At 42.7% G+C, this 23,404-nt stretch overlaps 1 protein-coding gene across 1 annotated transcript in view; it reads right to left on the reverse strand.

The window, feature by feature from the left end:
- The window catches only part of LOC124788689 (UPF0692 protein C19orf54 homolog), a 50,171-nt gene that overhangs the window by 16,165 nt on the left and 10,602 nt on the right, over window positions 1-23,404 (reverse strand). The window contains exon 3 of the mRNA XM_047255973.1: window positions 16,244-16,439. Coding sequence (XP_047111929.1) covers window positions 16,244-16,439 — 196 coding nt within the window. The remainder of the gene's footprint in view (window positions 1-16,243; window positions 16,440-23,404) is intronic.

The following is a 23,404-nucleotide window of genomic DNA, read 5'->3' on the forward strand; positions in this document are numbered from 1 at the left end:
GATGAGGTGTTCATGGTAATGACAAAGTGGGACCATACCTGCTTTCCATAATTAGGGAAGGAAGAGTGTTACAGTACAACACCTACAGCCAAACATAAGAAGGATAAAAGACTTCATTCACAACTGTGTCTGGTGGTGCAGATTTATGGCTCTAAAAATGGCTTTAATGTGCAAAATTAAGAGATGTACCTGCCTCACATAGAATGTGATGGATCGAAGCCACCAGAGGAATTAGTAAAGGATGTTGAAAGAATGTACCATCGTCACCTTTGTCACATCAGTACCAAAAACTTGTAAGAACTATTTGTATTGAAAGGGAATGCAAGGCACTACAAAACTGGATCGCAACAATCATTAACAGCTGTGACCTGCATCAGCATATGTAGCATACACTGTGATTTGTGGTAAGTTTCAGGCTACAAAACCATGTGCGCCGAAAGAGTTTCTCTGCTCGGATTTCTATAGACCACTACCAAAAGGGCAATTTGGAGGACATCACTTCTTTGTATTTTGGATACATTCACTAAATACTCACAACTGTATGCAACTAACTGTTCCACAATGACATGGTATCTCCAGATTCTGAAACTGTGCATACCAGAATGCAGGACGCCAAAATGTAGTTTCCAAGATTAAGTCACAATATTTACACAGTCAATGTGGAAGAATGACTTGGCAAAGAATGGGATAAAAGTAAAATTTTCATTGATTTACATCATTCAATTGAATATGGCTGAAAGATATACACATCATTTGGGTGTATACTTTAGGATATTACTATGGGACAAGCACTCAAGCATGGGTCACATTTCTTCCAGAAATCAAGAGATATTTCAATAAAGTGTTCATTGCAGTACCAGATATGGCCACTCTATTTGCATTTCTTGAGATGAAATCAAACTATGGGCACAAAGCTTATAAACGGAGAAATGGGAAATGAAGGTGAAAATTTTGACGAGAGAATTGAAAAAGCATGACAATACATACTAAAGAAGGCTGACAAGAGAGAGAAAAGAGGGGGGAGGGGGGGGAGGGGGGGGTGCAGAAGATGACTTTCAAAGTGGGAGATCGTGTCCTCATCAAAAGTCATGAAGTATCTAAAAAATGCAAACAGAAATAGCAAAGTTATTCCATTTATGCACTGGGCCATATACAGTCCAAAAGGCTGTGGCACTGAATGCTTATCTGTTGGTAGAAGGTATGAGGCAAGTAGAAACCTTTAGTGCGAGAAACATGAGATAATATTTCCTAGCATAACGGCATATTTACGAAAGGCAGGTTAATATCAAGTAGAAATGAGGCAGCATTATATCTACTGATACTTTGTAAGTTCATGATATGAAGGTTGTACGTTTGCAGTATTAAACCGATGGATGAATAAAGTTTTGTAAGTCTATGATTGCCGCACATGAAGAGAGCAAAGCCCATCAGCAAATAGTGTAAAGTGCAATTCCTTGTAACAACTAATACACTGAGGTGTCAAATCACAAAACAGCTCCTCATATAGTGCCAGATATCCTTTTGCCCAACCCTGTGCGGCAACTTGACATGCCATGGACTCAACAAGTCATCTGAAGCCCCTGCAGAAATACTGAGCCGTGCTGCCTCTATAGTGTCCGTAATTGTGAAAGTGTTGCTGGTGCAGGATTTTGTGCACCAACTTAACTCTTTATTACGTCCTATAAATGTTCAATGGGATTCATGTTCGCCGGTCTGGGTGGTCAAATCATTCACTTCCATTATCCAAAATGTTCCTCAAACCAATCGCGAACAACTGCAAGCCAGTGACATGGCGCACTGTCATCCATAAAAATTCCATTGTTCTTTGGGACCATGAAGTCCATGAATTCTGCCAGTGGTCTCCAAGGAACTGAACATAACTATTTCCAATCAATGATAGGTTCAGTTGGACCAGAGGACCCAGTCCATTCCATATAAACACAGGCCACACCATTATGGATCCACCACCAGCTTGCACAGTGGTCTGTCGACAACTTGGGTCCATGACTTTGTGGCATCTGTGCCATACTCAAACCCTATCATCAGCTCCTACCAACTGAAATTGGGACTCATCTGACAAGGCTACAGTTTTACAGTCATCTAGAGTCCAACCGATATGATCATGGGCCCAGGGAGCTGCTGCAGGTGGTGTCATGTTGTTAGCAAAGGCACTTGCATCAGTCTGCTGCCGTAGCCTATTAACATCAAATTTCACCACGCTGTCCTAATTGATACGTTCATTATACATCTCACATTTATTTCTGCAATTATTCCATGCAGTGTTAATTGTCCGTTAGCACTGACAACTCTATGCAAATGTTGTTGCTCTGGGTTTTTAAGTGAAGGCTGCCAGCCACTGCATCATGTGTGGTGAGAGGTAATGCCTAAAATTTGATATTCTCAGCACACACTAGTCATTTTGTATGTCTGAATACTGAATTCCCTAATGATTTCCGAAACCAAATGTCCCACAAGTCTAGCTCTATCTACCATTTCACATTCGAAGTCTTAATTCCTGCCTTGCGGACATAATTACATTGGACACCTTTTCAGATGAATCACCTGTGTACAAATGACAGCTGAGTCAACACACAGCACTTTTATATCTTGTGTACATGGTACTACCGCCATCTGTTTATGTGCATATCACTATACCATAACTTTTGTCACCTCAGTGTGTAGATCAATAAACATTTTAAGTAAGAAAACAGTACAAATGACAGCAAAAGGACTGTTACTTGTGCTTACTTATGAGTGTTAATTATTAATTAATACGTTTAATTTTTGCTTGAATTTTGTTGCATTATTGTATTTATTTTCATTTACATATCTTTATTTTTGATTCTTATTGTGTTTCTTTCATTTCCATTTTATAACAAAATGGTACGTATGTAAACACTGGGGGTGAAAATGTCGCTACAACACATGCAAAATATTTTGATTCAATGTAAACTGTATCTAGACCTTGGGCCATGGAACTTAGGAGCATTCTTGTTTTCACGCTGTACGTGTCTACAGCTACTTCTACATACACATGCTGCAAGCCACCAAATGGTGCATGGTAGAGGGTACCTTGCACTATCATTAGTCATTTCCATTCACAGGAGAAAACTACAGTCTGTACACCTCTGTACTACCCGTAATATCTCTTCTCTTCATGGTCCGTATGCAAAATGTACATTGGTGGCAGTAGAATCATTCTGCAGTCTGCTTCAAATACCAGTTCTCTACATTTTCTCAATAACATTCCATCTTCCCTCCAAGGATTCTCACTGAAGTTCACGAAACATCTCTGTAATACTCACATGTTGACTGAAGCTACTGGTAACAAATCTAGCAGCCCATCTCCCAATTGCTGCAATGTCTTCCTTTAATATGACCTGGTGGGGATCCCAAACAATCTTAACACCTCTCAAGAACTGGTAACACTACTGTTCCCAACATAGCCTCCTTCACAGACAAATCACAGTTTCCTAAAATTCTCGCAATAAACAGAAGTTGATCACTGCCTTCTCTACCACCATCCTTATGCACTAGTTACATTTCGTATGACTTTGCAACATTACACCTAAATACTTAATCAAAAAAATCTACTCACCACGCAGCGGCAGGAGAAGACACATGTAAAGGTATTAAAGTTTGCAAGCTTCCAGAGCCAATGGCTGCTCCTCCTAGAACAAGGGTTGAAGAGGAAGGAAGAGGAGTGAAGTAGAAGGACTGGTGAGGCCAAGGAAAAGGGACACAGTTCAGAAGAGTCACGCAGAACACCGGGTCTGCAGAGACTTACCAGACAGGATGAGAAGGAAAGACTGACTGTCAGCGGCTGCACCGACAGAGATTTGAAAACCTGAGAAGCTTAAGCGTGGAAGATACGGTACTATGCAAGACAGAGATTACTGCCAAAACATCGTGTATGAGTTAATAAGAGCATATAGGTGGGAGAACGGCAGTGAAAAACAGACAAGTCAGAAATATTTACACACACACACACACACACACACACACACACACACACACACACACACAAAGTGTAGCTGGAGTCAGCCCACACAAATATTGCTCATTCCTATGCCCATTTTACAGAGCAGACTCAAAGTAATCCAGTGTGATATTCACTTTATCCGTACATATTAACAAGGACAATAAAACAAGAAGTATCACCAGTACATTAGTGGCACTCCTGCATAGCGTTAGTAGTCAGCGCACGCCAGGGCAATGCTGTCACAGCTGGAGTACTGGTTATTCTCCATGTTTTATTGCCACTGTTAATACATACCAGTTAAATAAATATTGTACTAAACAGTTTTAGGACTGCTCTGTTGAATTGGTACATAAAATTCCACTTCAAAACCCAGTTTCTTTATAACAAGAAACAAATCTGTGCTTTCTGTTGACAGTAAGTGACTTGATGAGCAGAATTTGGGCAGACTCCAGATACACATTGCAAAAACAAAATTGCAAATATCTGCCAAAACACCCGAGAAAATGTGCCCATTATCTCTTAAGGGAGGCAGGGAGAGAGAGAGAGAAAAAGAGAGAGGGAGAGATGGAGAGACAGAGAGAGAGACAGAGAGAGAGAGAGAGAGAGAGAGAGAGAGAGAGAGAGAGAGAGAGGGTGGAGTCCTCTCTGACTTTCCTGGGGCACTTCTGATGACATCCGTATCTCTGATGATAACTTGCCCTCGAAGACAACGTACTGTGTTCTATTACTTAAGAAGTCTTCAATCCACTCACTTATCTGGTAACTTATTCCATATACTCGGATGTTTATCAACAGGACAAAGGAAGCACCATGTCAAATGCTTTCCGGAAAGTTATGAATATGGTATCTGCCTGTTGACCTTCATTCATGGTTCACAGGATATCATGTGATAAAAGGGAAAACTGAGCCCAGAATGAATTTTTCACTCAGGTAGCAGAGCATTCACTAATATGACTTTCTGGCAGTTTAAAACTGTGTGCCAGACCAGCACTCGAACCGATGATTTTGGCCTTCCATGGGCAAGTTTGTAAACTGAGCTACCTAAGCACAACACACAGCCCAACCTCACAGCTTTATTTCCACCAGTACTTGACTTCATCTCCAACCCTCCAAACTTCACAGAGGCCCTCCCACAAATCTTGCAGAAGCAGTACTCCTGGCAGAAAGATATTGGGAGATGTGCCTTAACCACAGCCTGGGGGGAGGGGGGGGGGGGGTATTTCTAGAATGAATTATTCACCCTGCAGTGGTGTGGGCAACGATTATATACAGATGCACTAATCGGCCAGAACATTATGACCACTGACCTACTATCAGTATAAACCGATCCAGGCGATAAGCAGTGTTACCTGGCAAGGAATGGCTGCTAGTCAGACACACGCACGGTGTATGTAGTATCATTGAGCGTTCTGTGCATATGTAGTATGAGGAAGGTGTGAATTCTATCCGGGTTTGACCAAGGGCAAATTGTGGCAGTCCAAAGGCTCGGCATGAGCATTTCAGACACTGCACAACTTGTCGGGTGTTCGAGGAGTGCGGCGATAAATGTCTCCAAACAGCAAAATCAAAATGAAATCATGTCCAGATGTCATGGGGTCGGGCAGCCACCACTCATTAGAGATGTCGGACGTCGTAGGCTAGGCAGACTGCTAGAACAGGATAGGTGGCGAACTGTGATGGAACTAACATCAGACTTTAATGCTGGGAAGAGTACTAGTGTGAACACACAGTGCACTGAATGCTCCTAAAAATGGGCCTCTGCAGACAATGACCCAAGCATGCACCAATGCCGATGGGAGTGCGTGAATCTGTCCTCTTCCAGGAGAGCAGCTCCTTCATACCTGAACAGCAGGACGGAGACTAGCTGGTGGTGGCTCCATCATGCTCTGGGAAACATTCATGTGGGTGTCCACGGTTCCAGTGGAGCTTGTGCAATGTCCTAGGAGTACCATACAGAGGTTGCAGACCACATACACCCCTTTATGATGCACATGTTTACCGAAGGCAGTGGCATTTTTCAACAAGATAATGTGCCATGTCACAACACCAGGAGTGCGATAGCGTGGTTTGAGGAACACAGTGGCCAGTTCCCACTGACGTGCCGGCCCTCTCATTCGCCAAGTCTGAATCCAATCAAACACAACTGGGATGTGATTGAACATGGCAGCAGAGCTCGTCACCCCCCTTCCCCCCAGAATTTACAGGAATTAGGTGTGGCTTCTGTGTGTAGATGTGGTGCCAACTACTTCCAGTGACCCACCAAGGCCTCATTGCTTCCATGCCACGATTTGTCACCGCTGTTACCATGCAAAGGTGGACATACTGACTATCAGGTACGTGGTCATAAAGTTCTGGCTGATGGGTGTGTGTATACGTTTTTTTATGTATTTCTGACGATGTTTGCCTAAGACTCATGAATGGCTGACCATTTATGTATTTCTAAGAATGTTCAAATTTTGTGTTGCTGCACAGGTAAACATATAATTTTCTTTATAATGCTACAAACAGTAAGAGATGCCCTAGTTCAGAGACATATCTCCACAATGGCTATGTTAAGTGCAGACCTGGATCTCTTTTAGACAAACATGAAATGCAAATAGTTACATGTGAGTTGAAAGATAATTTACAATTTTATTTGCAGACCTCTGCAGCCTAAATGGAAGATATTTTGAAGTCCTTAAAATTAAAGTTTAGAGTTGTTGGATACTATTTATGTAGTGATACTTTTTTTAGGATTTGATAATAACAGTATATTAAAATGCATTCGAGTGCATCATTTGGACATTAAATTATGGATTGGGAGCACTAGCTGAAATAACATATGGAGTCTCATCATGAACCTTTCTTTTTTATTAACAGAAGTGCTTTTGGACGACAGTTCTAGAAGTACAATTTACAAATTACTATTATAAATTAAATTACATATTAGTTTTCCTATTATCAGCAAAAAAATACTCAGCGTTACCAGGGTTTCAAGTTGTGGTTGTTAAGACACATACTGAACTGGCAGGCAGACTTGGATGACAGACCTGTAGTGCACTTTACCAGGTGATGATAATGCTGCTGGCAGGAACTGAAGGCGCATTGGAGTTGGTTAATAGCATCTTGTGGTGGCATAAAGGCAGTGTGAGTGTGGGCTGAGGTTGGATGTCATCATCTGCCAATGGTGGCATGGATGTGGTAGCAGTCCATATCTTTTGACAGCCGCTATCTTGGATGTTCTGCTTTTGGAGCTGTCACACTCAGAAGCCAAGTGCCCTCTCTCAACTCTCGCCAGGAAGATGTTCCATTTGCCAGGGTGTTTTTAACATATCGATGAGGATTGTCCTCCAGGACAATCTCTTCTTGTTCTTCAGAATTCTCTCCCTGGGTGTGGCCATACACTCAGCTGACCAGCTCATATTCTCCTATGGCCTATCAAATTATCGTCCAATATCATGTTAAAAAGTTCTGTACCACCCACAATTCCCACAGCTGGATGACCACATGCACTTTACTATAGCCAACGTTTCTCTTGCCTATCAAACTGCATGTTCAATTAAGAGTGGATGTCCTGCAACCTACAACTTGTCTATTTGTTTCCTATGCCACTGCTATAATCTCTTTTCACTTCAGCTTGACAATTTGTTTGGTCTGTGATCAATCCCTTTTTTTTTAAACACATACAGACGCTAAAAAGGATATTTTGAATATGTGTTTCCTAACCTGCATACTACCCATTTAAGTTTGGGTCTGGCCAGGAGTGGTGCAGCACGGATAGCCAAATGGTAAGGCGCCTGCTCGCAATAAGTGGGAAATCTGGATTTGAGTCCCAGTCCGGTACAAATTTTCATTATCATCTCATTCTACAGCTGATGGTAGTCATTATTTGCAACTGTGAATTCATCTTATGTATTTAACATTGATATCCCGCAGTCTGTGGATTTGCCCAATTGTCACCTCCACCCATCAATATGATAACATCCCCTTTTCTCCAGCTTGACAATGTGTGCGTGAGTTGGCAACTTCTGCCACACTCCTCACAGCAGAAAGACATCCATATGCGGTGTTAAGAATTTTCACTTTCCTGCTGTCAGTGGCAGCTGGGTAAATCACACTGGGGGTCCCTCACGTGTGGCTGCAATACGTGCTGCCAGTCCCTTTCTTCAACAGCTACTGTATGTTAGCACTGTATCATCTGGTCAATAAACCACAACCTCTATCTAGTCGATATGTCCTATAGCCTAAAATTTAGAATTTTGGACTGCTTTATGGCATCAAGTCTGCAGATTCTTTTGGTTTGATACTAAGGGAAGCATACAAACATGTGATACCTAAAAACCTCACTGAATCTATAAACAAATGCACAACTTTGCAGATGATAAAGTGAAACTAGTTCTGTCTATCCAGTTCTCCTGACTTCTAACTGTCCATGGTCACTGACATGTCACTGCTGACAACCTGATGTGGAACAGAACATATAGTTGTTCATAAATGTAAACAATGGCCATTTACCATATTTTACAAAATTCACCGCAACAGCAGAAACAGTTACAGATAAAGTACTATCTTGACGTATCATTCTCAAACAAATCTGAAAAGGTATTTTAAATTTGGGGTATCTAAAATACATCTGAGATAGAAAAACCACAGAAATATGCAAAGACAGTCTTCAATGATATGGATGCCAGGTGTCTAACGATACTATGCTCCAGCAAGTATCACAGAGCATTTAAAGGTGAAAGGAAATACTTAACGGTTAACCCCTGCATAGAAAATCATGTAGCACAATGAAAACCAACTGTCTACCAATACTGTCTTAATTTTTTATCATTACCAGGTGGCCACAAGCATCTAATTTGCCTTACTGAGAACTAATTTCAGTTGCTCAAAATGGTAAGTGAGAAGTGTCCAGTGGAATATCACATGCTGAATGCACTCGTGAATGAAATGTCAGTTACAGTAGTAAGTAATCTCCTTACTTGTTTGTAATACATCTTTCACTTCAGTGAATATGCAAATTTCTGATGTATACACTCCATAAAACAGTAAACAATGATCAGGCTTTTATACCCATCAGTCACTATACAGCCATCTTGGCATCCTGAACAGGACTGAGGTCAAATGAAGCTAAGAGCCAAACAAGTATCCTCATGTCTGAGTGTTTGCAGACACATAATGTGGTGTCACCGCCAGACACCACACTTGCTAGGTGGCAGCCTTTAAATCGGTCGCGGTCCGTTAGTATACGTCGGACCCGCGTGTCGCCACTGTCAGTGATTGCAGACCGAGCGCCGCCACACGGCAGGTCTAGAGAGATGTCCTAGCACTCGCCCCAGTTGTACAGCAGACTTTGCCAGAGATGGATCACTGACAAATACGCTCTCATTTGCTGAGACGATAGTTAGCATAGCCTTCAGATACGTCATTTGCTACGACCTAGCAAGGCGCCATTACCAGTTTATATTGAGATTGTAATTAATGTATCAAGAAGAGCGATGTTCTCCAATTGTGGATTAAAGTTAAGTATTCCAAGAGCTTCGTACTTTATTTATTAGACTCAACTCCTTTAACTGTTCCAGACCTCACGCCAGCCTGTGTGAGCTTAAACGCGTGCATTTCGGCCTCCTCTAGCAACACGGTGTTGGCTCTTCTGCCAACACATCACATAAGATAGGATTGAGTTGTGCATTATCTTGTTAAATCCATTTATCTAGGGCAGTGTGTTGCAGACAAACAAATAGTGTGTTTGGTCTGCCAGTTGATTCCTATATTTTTCACTACTGACTGATGATAGCAGATCTACTTTCCCCGCAGTTTCTTTGCCACATTGAGAGGAGAATGCAAGGAGCAAAGTGATGAAGTCTCATCCCAATTTACAAAATATTGCACACAGAGATGCAGTGTGGATGGGCAAGGTGCATATTGCTCATATACTGATGGTAACAAAAGTTAAAATGACATACAGAACTTGCACACATTTGCCTGTCAATGTTACTGATGATAGAAATGCCTTTTTAATTAGCATAATGTAATATTGTTATACTACATCCTCTACTGTCAAAGTATTACTTTGCTGCAAATGTCGTCAGTTTCTGGTGCAGGGGTGCTATCTGTAAGAGATAATTTCTACTGTCAAGAACTGTTGAGCTGAAGCACATAGAAATTAGAGTGCAGGTAATATCCTTGGTACTCTCTCATCTGATATTAAAAAAGTATCGAGTGAGGACACAACTACTAATCTGTGCTCTCCTCTGCTTGCAAGAGAAATCCATCTCCTCGTACTGTGTCATTCACACATTTCAAATGATAACATGATATGTCCATCTAGGCAATGTTCTCTCTCTCTCTCTCTCTCTCTCTCTCTCTCTCTCTCTCTACACGGCAGGGTTCCTGTACTCGTGCTTAACTCTGCAAGCTGTAGCATATGATGAATGCAAGTGCTCATGTTGTCTGTCAGTGGCTTCCATGTTCCAAAGCAAGCTGATGTTTCTGCGTAGTCTAGTTGCTACCACATTTTTGTTATTCTTCTAGTATAACACTTAATTAGCAAATAATTTGTCAGGGTGTCTGACTCAATCAACTGTAGTCACTATAAGAGCTATGTAGTAGCAATCAATATTATTCACATGCTTTTCACCAAGGCACCTGACCTGTTGGTAGTAGTTCCAGCAGAAGGAAAGTACTTGTGGCAGACCCTTGACACAACTGCCCATGGACAGTCCAGTATTGGTGATTTAGCCATGGTCAAATGCAATAAAATCTCACATCTTTCCCATCCTACAGATCACTGTCATACAGCTGGTCAAAATAAAGTTTTACAACACCATTTTGCTTTGCTGCATTAACTATTCCATTCATCATGCAGATACAAGAGATCCCTCTTAATAAAGAAACTATCTCCAATGCAACTGTTCATCAATTTAAATCTGACATTTTCCTTTGTCCACTGTTTACAATCATAATAATGTTTTTCATTCCCAAGTCACTTCCCCTCTTTCCCATTTTTGTTTTCATTTATTAAGAGAAAGTCAGTAATTGAATTTTTGTGAAAAGATCTTGCTGCAATGGAAAATGTTTGCCACCCCAACTAATGTATTGTATTTGTGCCACACTTTCCCCTATTTCACTATAATACAAAATGAGCTGCCCTTCTTTAAACTTTTTCCATGCTCTCTGTCAATCCTATATGGTAAGGATCCCATACTCCAGAAGACCGACAAGCGCATTGTTGCAGCTCCTATAAGTTCTGCCAATAGAACACAGTCTTGGGTTTGATTTCCACACGACATTTTCCATGTCGTCATTCCAATTTAAGTTGTTTGTAATTGTAATCCTATTAATCAAAACAGATACATTTAACCAAAGTTCAACATGTAGTGAATGAAGCAAAATGATAGTAGAGGGAGCAGCACTAATAAAGTCATGGAATTGTCCTGGATACATTCTCAGAAGGCATTCTTTGACAATATGCTCACTGGTTTGTTATTGCAAACTGCAGGCTGCAAAGTTTTGGAGCCCCCACTTGTGCTGCATAGCACTGAATCTGGTGCAACCAGCTATTCTGTCTTGTCCACTCCTCTTCAGATCAAATCCTGGTACGCTGGCTGATGGATATTTTAACTCTTTATTGTTTTATTGTTGAAGCATTCCATCTCTTGCACCACATTTCTTTAAAGTAAAACTACCTGTTGTTTCTTCCATTATGCCACAGGTTGTTTCTTCCATTATGCCACAGTGGAGTGCATGATATCAAGCAGTCAGGAGGGGGAACATTTAAGACTGTATGAACTGGAACATCTTGGGAGTAGTAAGGGTTATGCAACTTTCTCAACTGTTTGCTTCTTGGCATCACAATTCAGATGGTGAAACTTTACTGATGGCTTGCAGCCAAGACATCAGTGTGGATTTTAGTGTACCTGTAATAATTCTCACTGCTCCATTCAGATGCATGTCTAGTTTCCTTACATGAGCACTGTGTTGCCATATTAGGGCATGGTATTGACTATGTGCTGACAGATTGTTTTCTTCAAGTTAATTCATGATGTTTGAACAAAGTATATGTTCTAAAGTTCTAATACAAATCAATGTCAGTGATATTGTATTTCAGCAGATTACTTCTGTTTCCTTTCTTGTATACTGATATGACTTTTAAAACTTCCTAGTTGATACATATAAATCTTTCGCTAAGCAAGCAGCTTTACACATTGTTACATCAGCACACTGTGAAAGAAACCTAATTGGTATACAGTCTGAAATGGAAGATTTGTCCTTATTAATTAATTCACATTACTTTGCTACAAAGAGGGTGTCTACTTCTGCTGTTCTTGGGCTTTATAAAGCTCCATCACAGCTGAGCAATTATGAAGCAAATTAACTTCTGTCTCTGTGTAGCCCAGAAGGGAGTTTACTACTGTGTCATCTTGCAATACTCCAAAAATCTTCCTGAATGTATTATAGCAACACTTATTTCCACGATTTTGTACTTCAGGTCCACCAAAATTTCATCAGCAAGATCAAGTGTGACTGTCTCTGCACAGCAGCCTTTACACAAAATAAACTAAGAAGTTGTCAACAATGTATTGACTGGGATGTATCACAGTCCATTTTCTCAACTTGTGATGGCTGTAATGACATTTCCCTATCCTAATTTCATCCATTTCAACTAATGATAGTGTGTGCACTCACAAAATTACCGTATTTACTCGAATCTAAGCCGCACCTGAAAAATGAGATCCAAATCAAGGGAAAAAATTTTTCCCGAATCTAAGCCGCACCAGAAATTTGAGACTCGAAATTCAAGGGGAGAGAAACGTTTTAGGCTGCATCTCCAAATCAAAACAAAGTTGGTCCTTTGTAATATGAGACACAATTTAGGTCGTATGAATGACAATACAGCTACAATAGTTTGGTTCGAGTCGTAAGCTTAGCAGTTAAGCTTTACCAGGTAGCCATTGCTATGCGTCAGGCGGTCCATCCGTATTTGTACGGGTACCCTTCCTTTTTCACGTGCTTCATCTGGTTTGAATTGATTGCTTATTTTTCTTTGATCTAAGAAGCGCCATTTTCTTTGTTATAGGTGTTTACGTCACTCTAAGCTGAAAATGCATTACTGTACTGTGTCTTGCATTGTTTATCGCATTATGGAATTATGGAAACAATGGCAAGAGACTGCTATTTGTTGTTACTTACACTGCTGCTTTCTTTGATAATGATCAACAAGAACCAAATAATAGACTGCGTATGATAGAAGATGTTCTGAACGAGAGTTTTGCGAAAATTTTTCTCCTTTTGAAAATCTTTGCAGGCGCCTCTTTAGAACATTACATTCTGCACAGAAATTAGAGTCATCTTAGATTTAAAAATCTAGTCAATTGCTGTGCTTCATTTCTGACTGTATCACTATTAGGCATAAGAATAATACGAATATAAACATGACATGATACATATATTCTTCCGCATTTGCTGTTGACTCACTCTAGTTTCGTAGTTTATTAGGCAGACAGGATTTAAATGAGATAGCAGCAAACACGAAACAATACATGGCAAAATGTTTATATTCGTATTATTCTTATGGTGAACGGAATACTGCATGTGATTCACAATTCATAAAAGTTCCTATTAGCAACCATCTCTTCTCACAGGTAGGAAAAAATTCAGAACGTAGAGTTGGCCATATCGACAAACATACCAAACAGTCTTGCCAGTCGGATTTTCGTAGTACATTGAAATGCTGCTACATTCGAAGATAAACAATATGGAATTTGTATTCACTTCATTGGATAATCTATGAAAATGCAGTGGTCGAAACTTGGGGCAGAGAAAAAAGCTCGTCTTCCGCCTTTGTTTTTTTTTTTAATTTATTTACTAAAGCTGAGGATTTGGTGTCAGTATTTATCTTTGTGCCTACAAAGCATGCCTGTGTAGCGCTACATATATTCAACGGCAGAAGTTAGTTGTGGCGGCACCCACAAACATTTTTCAGAACTTCTGCTTGCTTTGCACTCGATTCTAAGCCGCAGGCGGTTTTTTGGATTACAAAAACCGGAAAAAAAGTGCGGCTTAGATTCGAGTAAATACGGTACCATGAATTAGTATGTTTAGTTAATTTGGAACTACAATGGCCTGAAAGTAAAGAATCATACTTTAATACACAGAGCAAAAGAACTGACTTCATCCTCACTGAGAAAACTTACAGTTCAGATTAATATAAGGGTCACTTTTAAGTTTTTAGAAATACCCACAAGATAGTCCCACTGAAATGTGGCACAACTATCATTTTAAAATTTGTCATTTGTTATTGTTTCAATGATGATAGCTTAAAACACTGGGTAATTTGTTTACAGTGAGTTTTTAATGTGGAAATTTCACAGGAAAGTTGCTTCTGGATTTGTTTTTACAATTTTCGTAAAGGCCTTACTGAACTACAATGCCACAAATTCATTCGTTCAACTTTTGGTAATCAGCTACTTATAGAAATGACTGTTTGCAATTGGTATACATGATTTCGTCACAGCTGTGCTTCTGTCAATAATTAATTTCATGAAACAAGGAAAGAAGATTAGAGTTTAACACCCCATCGCCATCGAGGTCATTACAAATGGAGCACAACCTCTGACTGTTTCAAGGATGGGGAAGGTAATTAGCTGTGCCCTTTCAATCATCCAGCATTTACCTGGAGTCATTTAGGGAGATCACGGAAAACCTAAATCTGGATGGTCAGACGCGGAATGGAGCCAGCATCATCACAAACGTGAGTGTGCTAACTGCTATGCCACCACACTTGGTAACTCTACCAAAATCTGTGGCTGTTACAAAAAATATGAGTGTTGGGTGCAAGATGATTGAAGAAGATCAATGCATGACTCACCGTAGGGGTACAGGTATACTTCAGCATATTTAAGACTTGCAAATTTGTTTGCCACAGGTCATCAACAAAATCAGTAAAAACAACCTAAGATGCTGTACCTTTCTCCACAATGCTGTCACATAGCATGTCAAACAACTGAATATTTAACTGAAGACTTTGTTGGCAATTTAAATTCTTTTGGCTCTAATCGGGTACAGTCATTCATACTACACAACTTTTCAGGTGCCATTAGTTGGCCCACTGCTTATTCCTCTTAAAAAAGGGTACACAAATGGCCCCACTCTCCCCATTCCTCAGCAGTTCATTGAGGATGTCAGCAAGACTTCTTGTTGAAAATTTGTATGACATTAATGACTACTGGCTGAATACCCAAGAACAATTAAAATGGTTACTTGACAGATAAAAATGACACATCAGTAAATAATTGCTTTCTTTTGTTCCCTTATTTAAAAAATTGTGGACAGTGAGATTAACCATACCAGAAAGCTGCTGAATCTTTTCAAAACAATGTTGTTATGTACCATCATCAGAGTAGATAAACTCAGAGTATTTTTTAATGCATGCAAAAGTGTGTAAATTTTGAAGGCAAATAGGCTGAGAAATAATTTGCACCAAAAACATATTTTATCTACACCTTCAATCTAGAGACGATGGAAATGTATATCACAGGGAACTGTCCACTGTACCACAAAGTACAATTTCTCCCCATTCCACTTGTTTGGCTCATCCTTTAATGTTGCTCAGTTGTGTGGAACCAAACAGGACTAATAGGAGATATTGAACAGCTACATAGAATACTAGGACGAATGGTCACAGGTTTATTTCACACTAGGGATAATGTCACAAACATGGTAAAAAAAAAAAAAAGAGCTGGCAGATTTTTAACGATAGACACAAACTATCCAATGAAAATCAATTTACATATCACTTCCACAGAGAACGCGAAGACAAGATTAGATTAATGTGTGAATGGAACTAATAACTGGTACAATGGGATGTACCCTTTATCATGCAATTAACAGTGGTTTGCAGAGTAAATATGTACATGTTGTGGAAGTATATGTATATGGAAATGGAAAGAATGATTGCTTAAATGCCACTATGCACACTGTAATTAGTCTAGTCTTAATTTCATGGTACCTGCAGGAGCACTTTATATAGATGGTTGCGGTATATTCCTGACTTCACTGTAATTATTTTTTTTTTTAATAACTTATAATATAACCCTCATATTCATTCTCTTATATTCTCTATACACGAACAGCACATGAAAACTAAATTTCTATGGATAATATCATTTCACAATTTCAACTTTTTTACACAATCTGAAGCAACAGTTATATTGTAACATGCAATTAATGTGTTATTTAAATGGATGTAGCATGATGCACAAGACTAAAAATTCAACAAACCGGATCAAGCTCAATGAGGTTCTCATTGCTGAGGCGGAGTTCTTCATATGACCACAAAGCCAGTCGACGACTCTTTCCCTGTCGAGCAACTACATAAACAGCAGATGAGTCCAGTCTTACTGCCCCACACACAGCAGCCCAGTGAGCTTTGTGTCCACGTCTAAGACATGGTGCGTGGTTAGCATCTGCATCATAGCTAGGAGAAGGTAAGGATTACAACTTCTTCACAGGCAATAAAAAAATATTTTTCAAACTTATTGTTTGACATTTAGTTTAAAAAATGGGGTGGATTTTTAATCCATCTGAAAATGGACAGTTACTTACAAACAACACAAAATAGCTCACTACTATAAACACTGTGCATTAACTCACAACATTATGGGATCATAATAGAAACAATGTGCTCAGAATATATTTCATTTTTTAATTCCCTGAATTCCTCTTCACTGTCATCAGTTTTATTGTGCACCACATATTCTGTCATTTTAGATTCTACACTGTGTCACTTTTACGATCACAGCATAATTCTATAACGCCCCATCTAATTTCACAGAAATGCTATTTCATGTAGCAGTTGAGAGAAATCTACTGTGTTCATGTGAAAATGGTAATGCTGGTTTATCTTAACACGTACTAGTGACCACCACTATGATCTGGTGGCTAGTGTTACTGGTGCCTGACGCAAAACGAAACAGGGTCAAATCCACAGATCCACCTCAGCTCAGAGAGAGGTCTGGAAGCGACCAATGACAAGTTGCTTCTGGATCGAACACAAGTGCAGTGGTAATGTAGGAAAGATTGTATATGGTGTGGGTTCTTTGGCAGGTGCTCTGCTTCTGATGAGGCAGAAAACAAAAGTGACAGGGCTGTAATAGAAGCCAGTGGGCAGATCAATGGAAGATGGCTTGCACCTGGGTCTGCCACAAGGATATGACCCATGGATCAAGATTTGAGAGTACGAAGGACATTATGACAGAAAATGATATTCCATAGGTAGAGTGTAATAGCACTTTTACAGGGATGCAAATAAAAGTTATGAAGGACATACACCAGGTGGGGAGGCTATATGCCAGAGATAATCAATGCCTAGCAGAGTGTATGGTTTAGCGTTTTCAGTTGTAACATTGCATGTATTTAGGTGAGAATTGACCATCCAGTATTAATTCAAGATGAGATGAATTTGTTGCACGACTGAACACTAGCAGGCCTAGGTTTCAGGGCATGCCATGGCAGGTCCGACTAGGTGACTGGTACAGTTAAAGAGCTTGGAGACTTAGGAGAGAGCTGAGAGAATCTGAGCAGATTACGTACTGTATCCGCTGATGGCGGCGGATGTAGTGGACAGCCTGGAGAACAGCGTAAAGCTCCGCAGTATAAACCGAACACTGGTCGGGAAGCCGAAAGTGATTTGGGGTGTCGCCAACAATATAGGCACTCCCTACACCTAACGATGTTTTGCGAGCCGTCGGTGTAAATAAATGTGGCGTCAGTCATTTGTGCACATAGAGCAGCAAATGCCCGACGGTAAACAAGTGTAGGGGTACCATGCTTGGGAAACTGACATAGGTCACGGAGCAAGCAGATCCGGGGACGGAGTCAAGGCGGTGCTGTACCCCAAGTTGTCAAGAAGGTTTTAGGAAAGCAGAAGGAAAGAGAATGGAGCAGTCACCTGCAGTTGACGGAAGCGGACTCCCGGGGGTAGTAGGGAGGAGGAGCGGCCTGCATACCCTACATCAAAGGAGGCGTCGAAAAAAAGGTCATGGGCTGGATTAGCAGGCATGGAAGACAGATGGCTAGCATAACGACTCAGAAGGACTGCCGGCCGATTGGACAGCAGAGGTTCAGCAGTCTCAGCATAAAGGCTTTCCACAGGGCTGGTGTAAAAAGCTCCAGACACTAAACGTAATCCACGGTGGTGGATAGAGTCGAGACGCCGAAGAATAGACGGCCGAGCAGAGGAGTAGACTATGCTTCCATAATCCAATTTCGAGCGCACTAAGGCGCGATAGAGGCGGAGAAGGACCACTTGGTCCGCTCCCCAGGAGGTACCATTCAGGACACGGAGGGTGTTAAGGGAATGCAGACAGCGAGCCGAAAGATAGGAAACGTGGGAGGACCAGCACAGTTTTCTGTCAAACATAAGACCCAAGAATTTAGCGACGTTGGAAAACGGAAGGTTGACAGGACCTAGATGTAAGGAGGGCGAAAGAAACTCCTTACGTCGCCAAAAATTAACGCAAACGGTCTTACTGGGTGAGAAACGGAAGCCGGTTTCGATGCTCCACGAGTGGAGGCGATCGAGACATCCTTGAAGACGTCATTCAATAAGGCTTGTCCGTTGAGAGCTGTAGTAGATCGCAAAATCGTCCACAAAGAGGGAGCCCGAGACATCAGGAAGGAGACAATCCATAATTGGATTTATGGCGATGGCAAAAAGTACAACACTTAGCACGGAGCCCTGGGGTACCCCGTTTTCTTGGGAGAAAGTACGGGAGAGAGTAGTGTTCACCCGCACCCTAAATGTGCGCTCTGCCACAAATTCGCGAAGAAAAAGGGGCAGCCGGCCTCGAAAGCCCCAAGAGAACAGTGTGCGGAGGATGCCTGTCCTCCAACAGGTATCGTATGCTCTCTCCAGATCAAAAAATATGGCTACCGTTTGGCGTTTCTGGAGAAAATTGTTCACGATATAAGTGGAGAGAGCAACAAGATGGTCAACTGCAGAACGATGCTTTCGGAATCCGCATTGGGCAGGTGTTAAAAGACTGCGGGATTCCAGCCACCAAGCTAAACGGTAATTCACCATACACTCTAAAACCTTACAGACACTACTCGTGAGAGAAATGGGGCGATAGCTAGAGGGGAGATGTTTGTCCTTTCCAGGTTTCGGAACGGGAACGACGATAGCTTCCCGCCATTGTCTGGGAAAAGAACTGTCGGTCCAAATTCGATTATAAAGGCGAAGGAGGAAACGCAGACTATGGGTGGATAAATGCAGCAACATTTGGACATGGATACCATACGGACCTGGGGCGGAGGAGCGAGAAGAAGAGAGGGTATGTTGGAGTTCCCGCATGGAGAAAACAGTATTGTAGCTTTCGTGATTTTGAGAGGAGAAAGCAAGATGTCGCACTTCCGCTGCACGTTTCTTCGGGAGAAATGCTGGCGGGTAATTGGAAGAGCTCGAAATCTCAGCAAAGTGCTGACCCAATGAGTTAGAAATTGCGACGGGGTCCACTAAGGTATCATGCGCGACAGTGAGCCCAGAGACCGGGGAGAAACTAGGCGCGCCTGAGAACCGTCGAAGCCGACTCCAAACTTCCGAGGAGGGAGTGAAGGTGTTAAATGAGCTAATAAAGAATTTCCAGCTTGCCTTCTTGCTATCGCGGATGACGCGACGGCATCGCGCACGGAGCTGCTTATAGCGGATACAGTTGGCCAAAGTAGGATGGTGACGGAAAATGCGAAGAGCACATCGTCGCTCACGTATTGCGTCATGGCATGCCTCGTTCCACCAAGGAACTGGGGGGCGCCGGGGCAATTCGGAGGTGCGTGGTATTGAATGTTCCGCAGCTGTAAGAATAACAGCGGTAATAAGTGTGACCTCATCGTCGACGCTGGGAAAGCGACGGTCATCGAATGTCGCTAGAGACGAAAAAAGTGTCCAATCGGCTTGGGCAAACTTCCAGCGTCGCGGGCGCATATATGGCAGTTGAGGCTGCAGTCTAAGGACACATGGAAAGTGGTCACTCGAGTGTGTATCATCAAGGGCGAACCATTCGAAGCGCCGAGCTAGCGGAACAGTACCGACCGCAAGGTCCAAATGAGATAAATGTGTCGTGGAGGCAGACAAAAATGTGGGGGCCCCAGTGTTGAGGCAAACTAGATCCGCTTGGTGGAAGACGTCTAGCAATAGGGAGCCACGTGGACAAGGATGTGGAGATCCCCAAAGCGGGTGGTGGCCATTGAAGTCCCCAACCAGCAACTAGGGGGGTGGAAGCTGACCAAGAAGATGAAGGAGATCAGCTCGTGCCATTGGTGTGGACGATGGAATGTATACAGTACAAAGAGAGAACGTGTATCCAGAAAGAGAAAGACGGACGGCGACAGCTTGGAAGGAACTGTTTAAGGGGATTGGGTGATAATGGAGAGTTTCATGGAGAAGAATCATGAGTCCTCCATGTGCTGGGGTGCCTTCAACAGAGGGGAGGTCATATCGGACGGACTGAAAATGAGGGAGAACAAAGCGGTCATGGGGACGCAGCTTTGTTTCCTGAAGACAGAAGATGACCGGCGAGTAGGATCGTAAGAGGATCGACAATTCATCCCGATTGGCTCGAATGCCGCGGATATTCCAGTGGATAATGGACATAGGGTGAACAGAAAATTGAGGACTGTGACCAAGGTCGCTGTCAACTCAACGACTGCTCAGAGCTTGCAACCGACAGCATGGAATGGCATTCAGCCGAAGGCAGAAGATCCTGATCCATAGGTTGGTCAGGAGCAGCTCCTGCCACCAGCGATCGGCCGGTTGACCGGCCGCCAGCAGTGCGCCTCGGCGACACAGAGGACGACCGAGGGCGATTTCCGCCAGGTGGTGCTGTAGATGGGACACGCCTTGGCGGAGAAGGAGAGGAACTGGGTTTCTTTGTAGCCTTCTTGGAAGTATGATGTTTAGATGAAGGAGGAACCGATGGTTGTGAAGTTGCGGTACGTAAAAACTCTTCACGAGTATGCTCTGTTTTCGAAGACTTCGTGTCTGACTTGTGGGCTCGAGATTTAGCAGAACCCGACGAAGGGTGAGCCATAGAGTGGGCAGGCGAAAGCGGGAAGGTTGAACGGGCGATCTTTGCACTGGCCGATCTGACGACCGTGGCACTAAAAGTGAGGTCGCAAGTCTGCGTGGCTGCCTCCTTTGTTGGCCGAGGAGAAGCAAGGACAGTGCTGTATTTTCCTTTCTGAGGCACGGTGGGCTGTCGACTGGCGAATAATTTTCGAGCAGCAAAGGTCGACACCTTTTCCTTTACTCTGATCTCCTGGATGAGCTTTTCGTCCTTGAAAACGGGACAATCTCGAGAGGAAGCAGCGTGGTCACCCATACAGTTGATGCAGCGAGGGGATGGAGGTGGACAAGCACCCTCATGGGCATCCCTGCCACACGTAACACATTTGGCCGGATTGGAACAGGACTGGCTGGTGTGATTGAACCGCTGACACCGATAGCAACGCGTAGGGTTTGGGACGTAAGGGCGAACGGAAATTATCTCATAGCCTGCCTTTATCTTTGATGGGAGTTGAACTCTGTCAAATGTCAAGAAGACAGTGCGGGTTGGAATGATGTTTGTGTCAACCCTCTTCATAACCCTACGAACAGCCGTTACGCCCTGGTCAGACAGGTAGTGCTGAATTTCTTCGTCAGACAAGCCATCGAGGGAGCGTGTATAAACGACTCCACGCGAGGAATTTAAAGTACGGTGCGGTTCCACCCGGACGGGGAAGGTGTGTAGTAGTGAGGTACGCAGCAATTTTTGTGCCTGGAGGGCACTGACTGTTTCTAACAACAGGGTGCCATTCCGTAATCTGGAACAAGACTTCACAGGACCTGCAATTGCGTCGACACCTTTCTGAATAATGAAAGGGTTGACCGTGGAGAAGTCGTGACCTTCGTCAGACCGAGAAACAACAAGGAACTGTGGCAACGATGGAAGAACTGACTGTGGCTGAGACTCAGTGAACTTACGTTTGTGAGCAGACAAAGTGGAAGGTGAGGAAACCATTGCGGAAGAATCCCCCATGATTACCGGCGTCTCCGATGGTGCGCTCCTCCCTTGTGGGGGCCCTCTCTGAGGGCACTCCCGCCTTAGGTGATTGTTCACACCTCAGGTCACACCTCCCGACAAACGGACGGAGGGACCAATCGGCACTTTCGGAAGGTATCAGCTCGGGTAATCACCCCTCCCTGGGCCTGGCCGTTACCAGGGGGTACGTACGTGTCCTACCTGTCTACCCGGGGCGGGGAATTACGCGTTACCCCGTCACCGGCTACGCATGGAAGTGCGTGGGTCGGCCTTCAGACACGCACAGGGAGGAAGAAAGAGAAAGGGAAAGGAAAGAAGAGAGGTCTCAAACGCCGCAGCGGAGAAAAGGGTAAAGAGAAGAGGTAAGGAAAAGAGAAGGACAAAGGAAGGAAGGAGACATACAAGCAAGGAAGGCGAAGAATGCGGTACATTTACAAGCGTCCGTCTCCGGACGTAGGCGCAAACCATACTCCCAGAGGGGGAGAAAGTGAAGGAAAGAGCCAGAGGTTGGGGGGGGGGGGGGGGGGCGAAGACAGGGGATGGGGAAGGATGCGGAAAGGGAAGGTATGCAGCCCGGAAAGGAAGGAAGGCCACATTAGCTCGGGGCCCCGTGCTCGCTACGCACGTATCCACAAAAGAGTTGTGGATCCCCAGGGGGGACCAGTAGTCCTGCCATCATATTCAAGTCTTTTTTTTACTTTCTATTCTTCAACTTTCTACTCCAGCTACGATTACAAACTGTGAATCATTACACACATTAATGTTTCAATTCAACTTGTGAAACTGTATGCTTTCGCTCCTGCTTTCACTTGTGCTTATAACCACATAAGAAAATGTGTTCGCAGCAACATGTTTTGGGGTCAAAACTATAAAGAGAAGACAAGTAAGAACTCTTGGAAGATGTGAACAGATGGCAGTTGAAAAGGATGGAAAAAATATGAAAACAGTTCTAAAGATATAACTACGTTTGACTGAAGATAACTACAAAGGGAAAACTGTAAGTTTGGTATGATATGTTTCTGAAGATATAATCCTATGCAAATAAAATCAATGATAAGTGTTATCACATGGCTTAATGGCTGCATATAACTCTAAAGTATGAGGTGTGACTATAAAATAACAGGACTGAGGCTGCCATAGAGTATGTATGCATGTACCAAAGATTTACAAACCAATAGCTGAGTAGCATGAAGCTTTCTCAGTCAAATGCAGCATCACTGGTATCTGTAGACAAATCAGTGTGGCCATGGTCTCCATTTGTGTGAGAGCTCTTACTTTGTTTTCCCAGAAAAATGGTAAATGTAACAATAGAGCAATGAATTGTCTTGAAGTTTCACACGAAACTTTGAAAAAGGGTTACTGAAAC

Source organism: Schistocerca piceifrons, chromosome 1 (genome assembly GCF_021461385.2).
Source record: "Schistocerca piceifrons isolate TAMUIC-IGC-003096 chromosome 1, iqSchPice1.1, whole genome shotgun sequence".
In the NCBI taxonomy this organism is placed as follows: Eukaryota; Metazoa; Arthropoda; class Insecta; order Orthoptera; family Acrididae; genus Schistocerca; species Schistocerca piceifrons.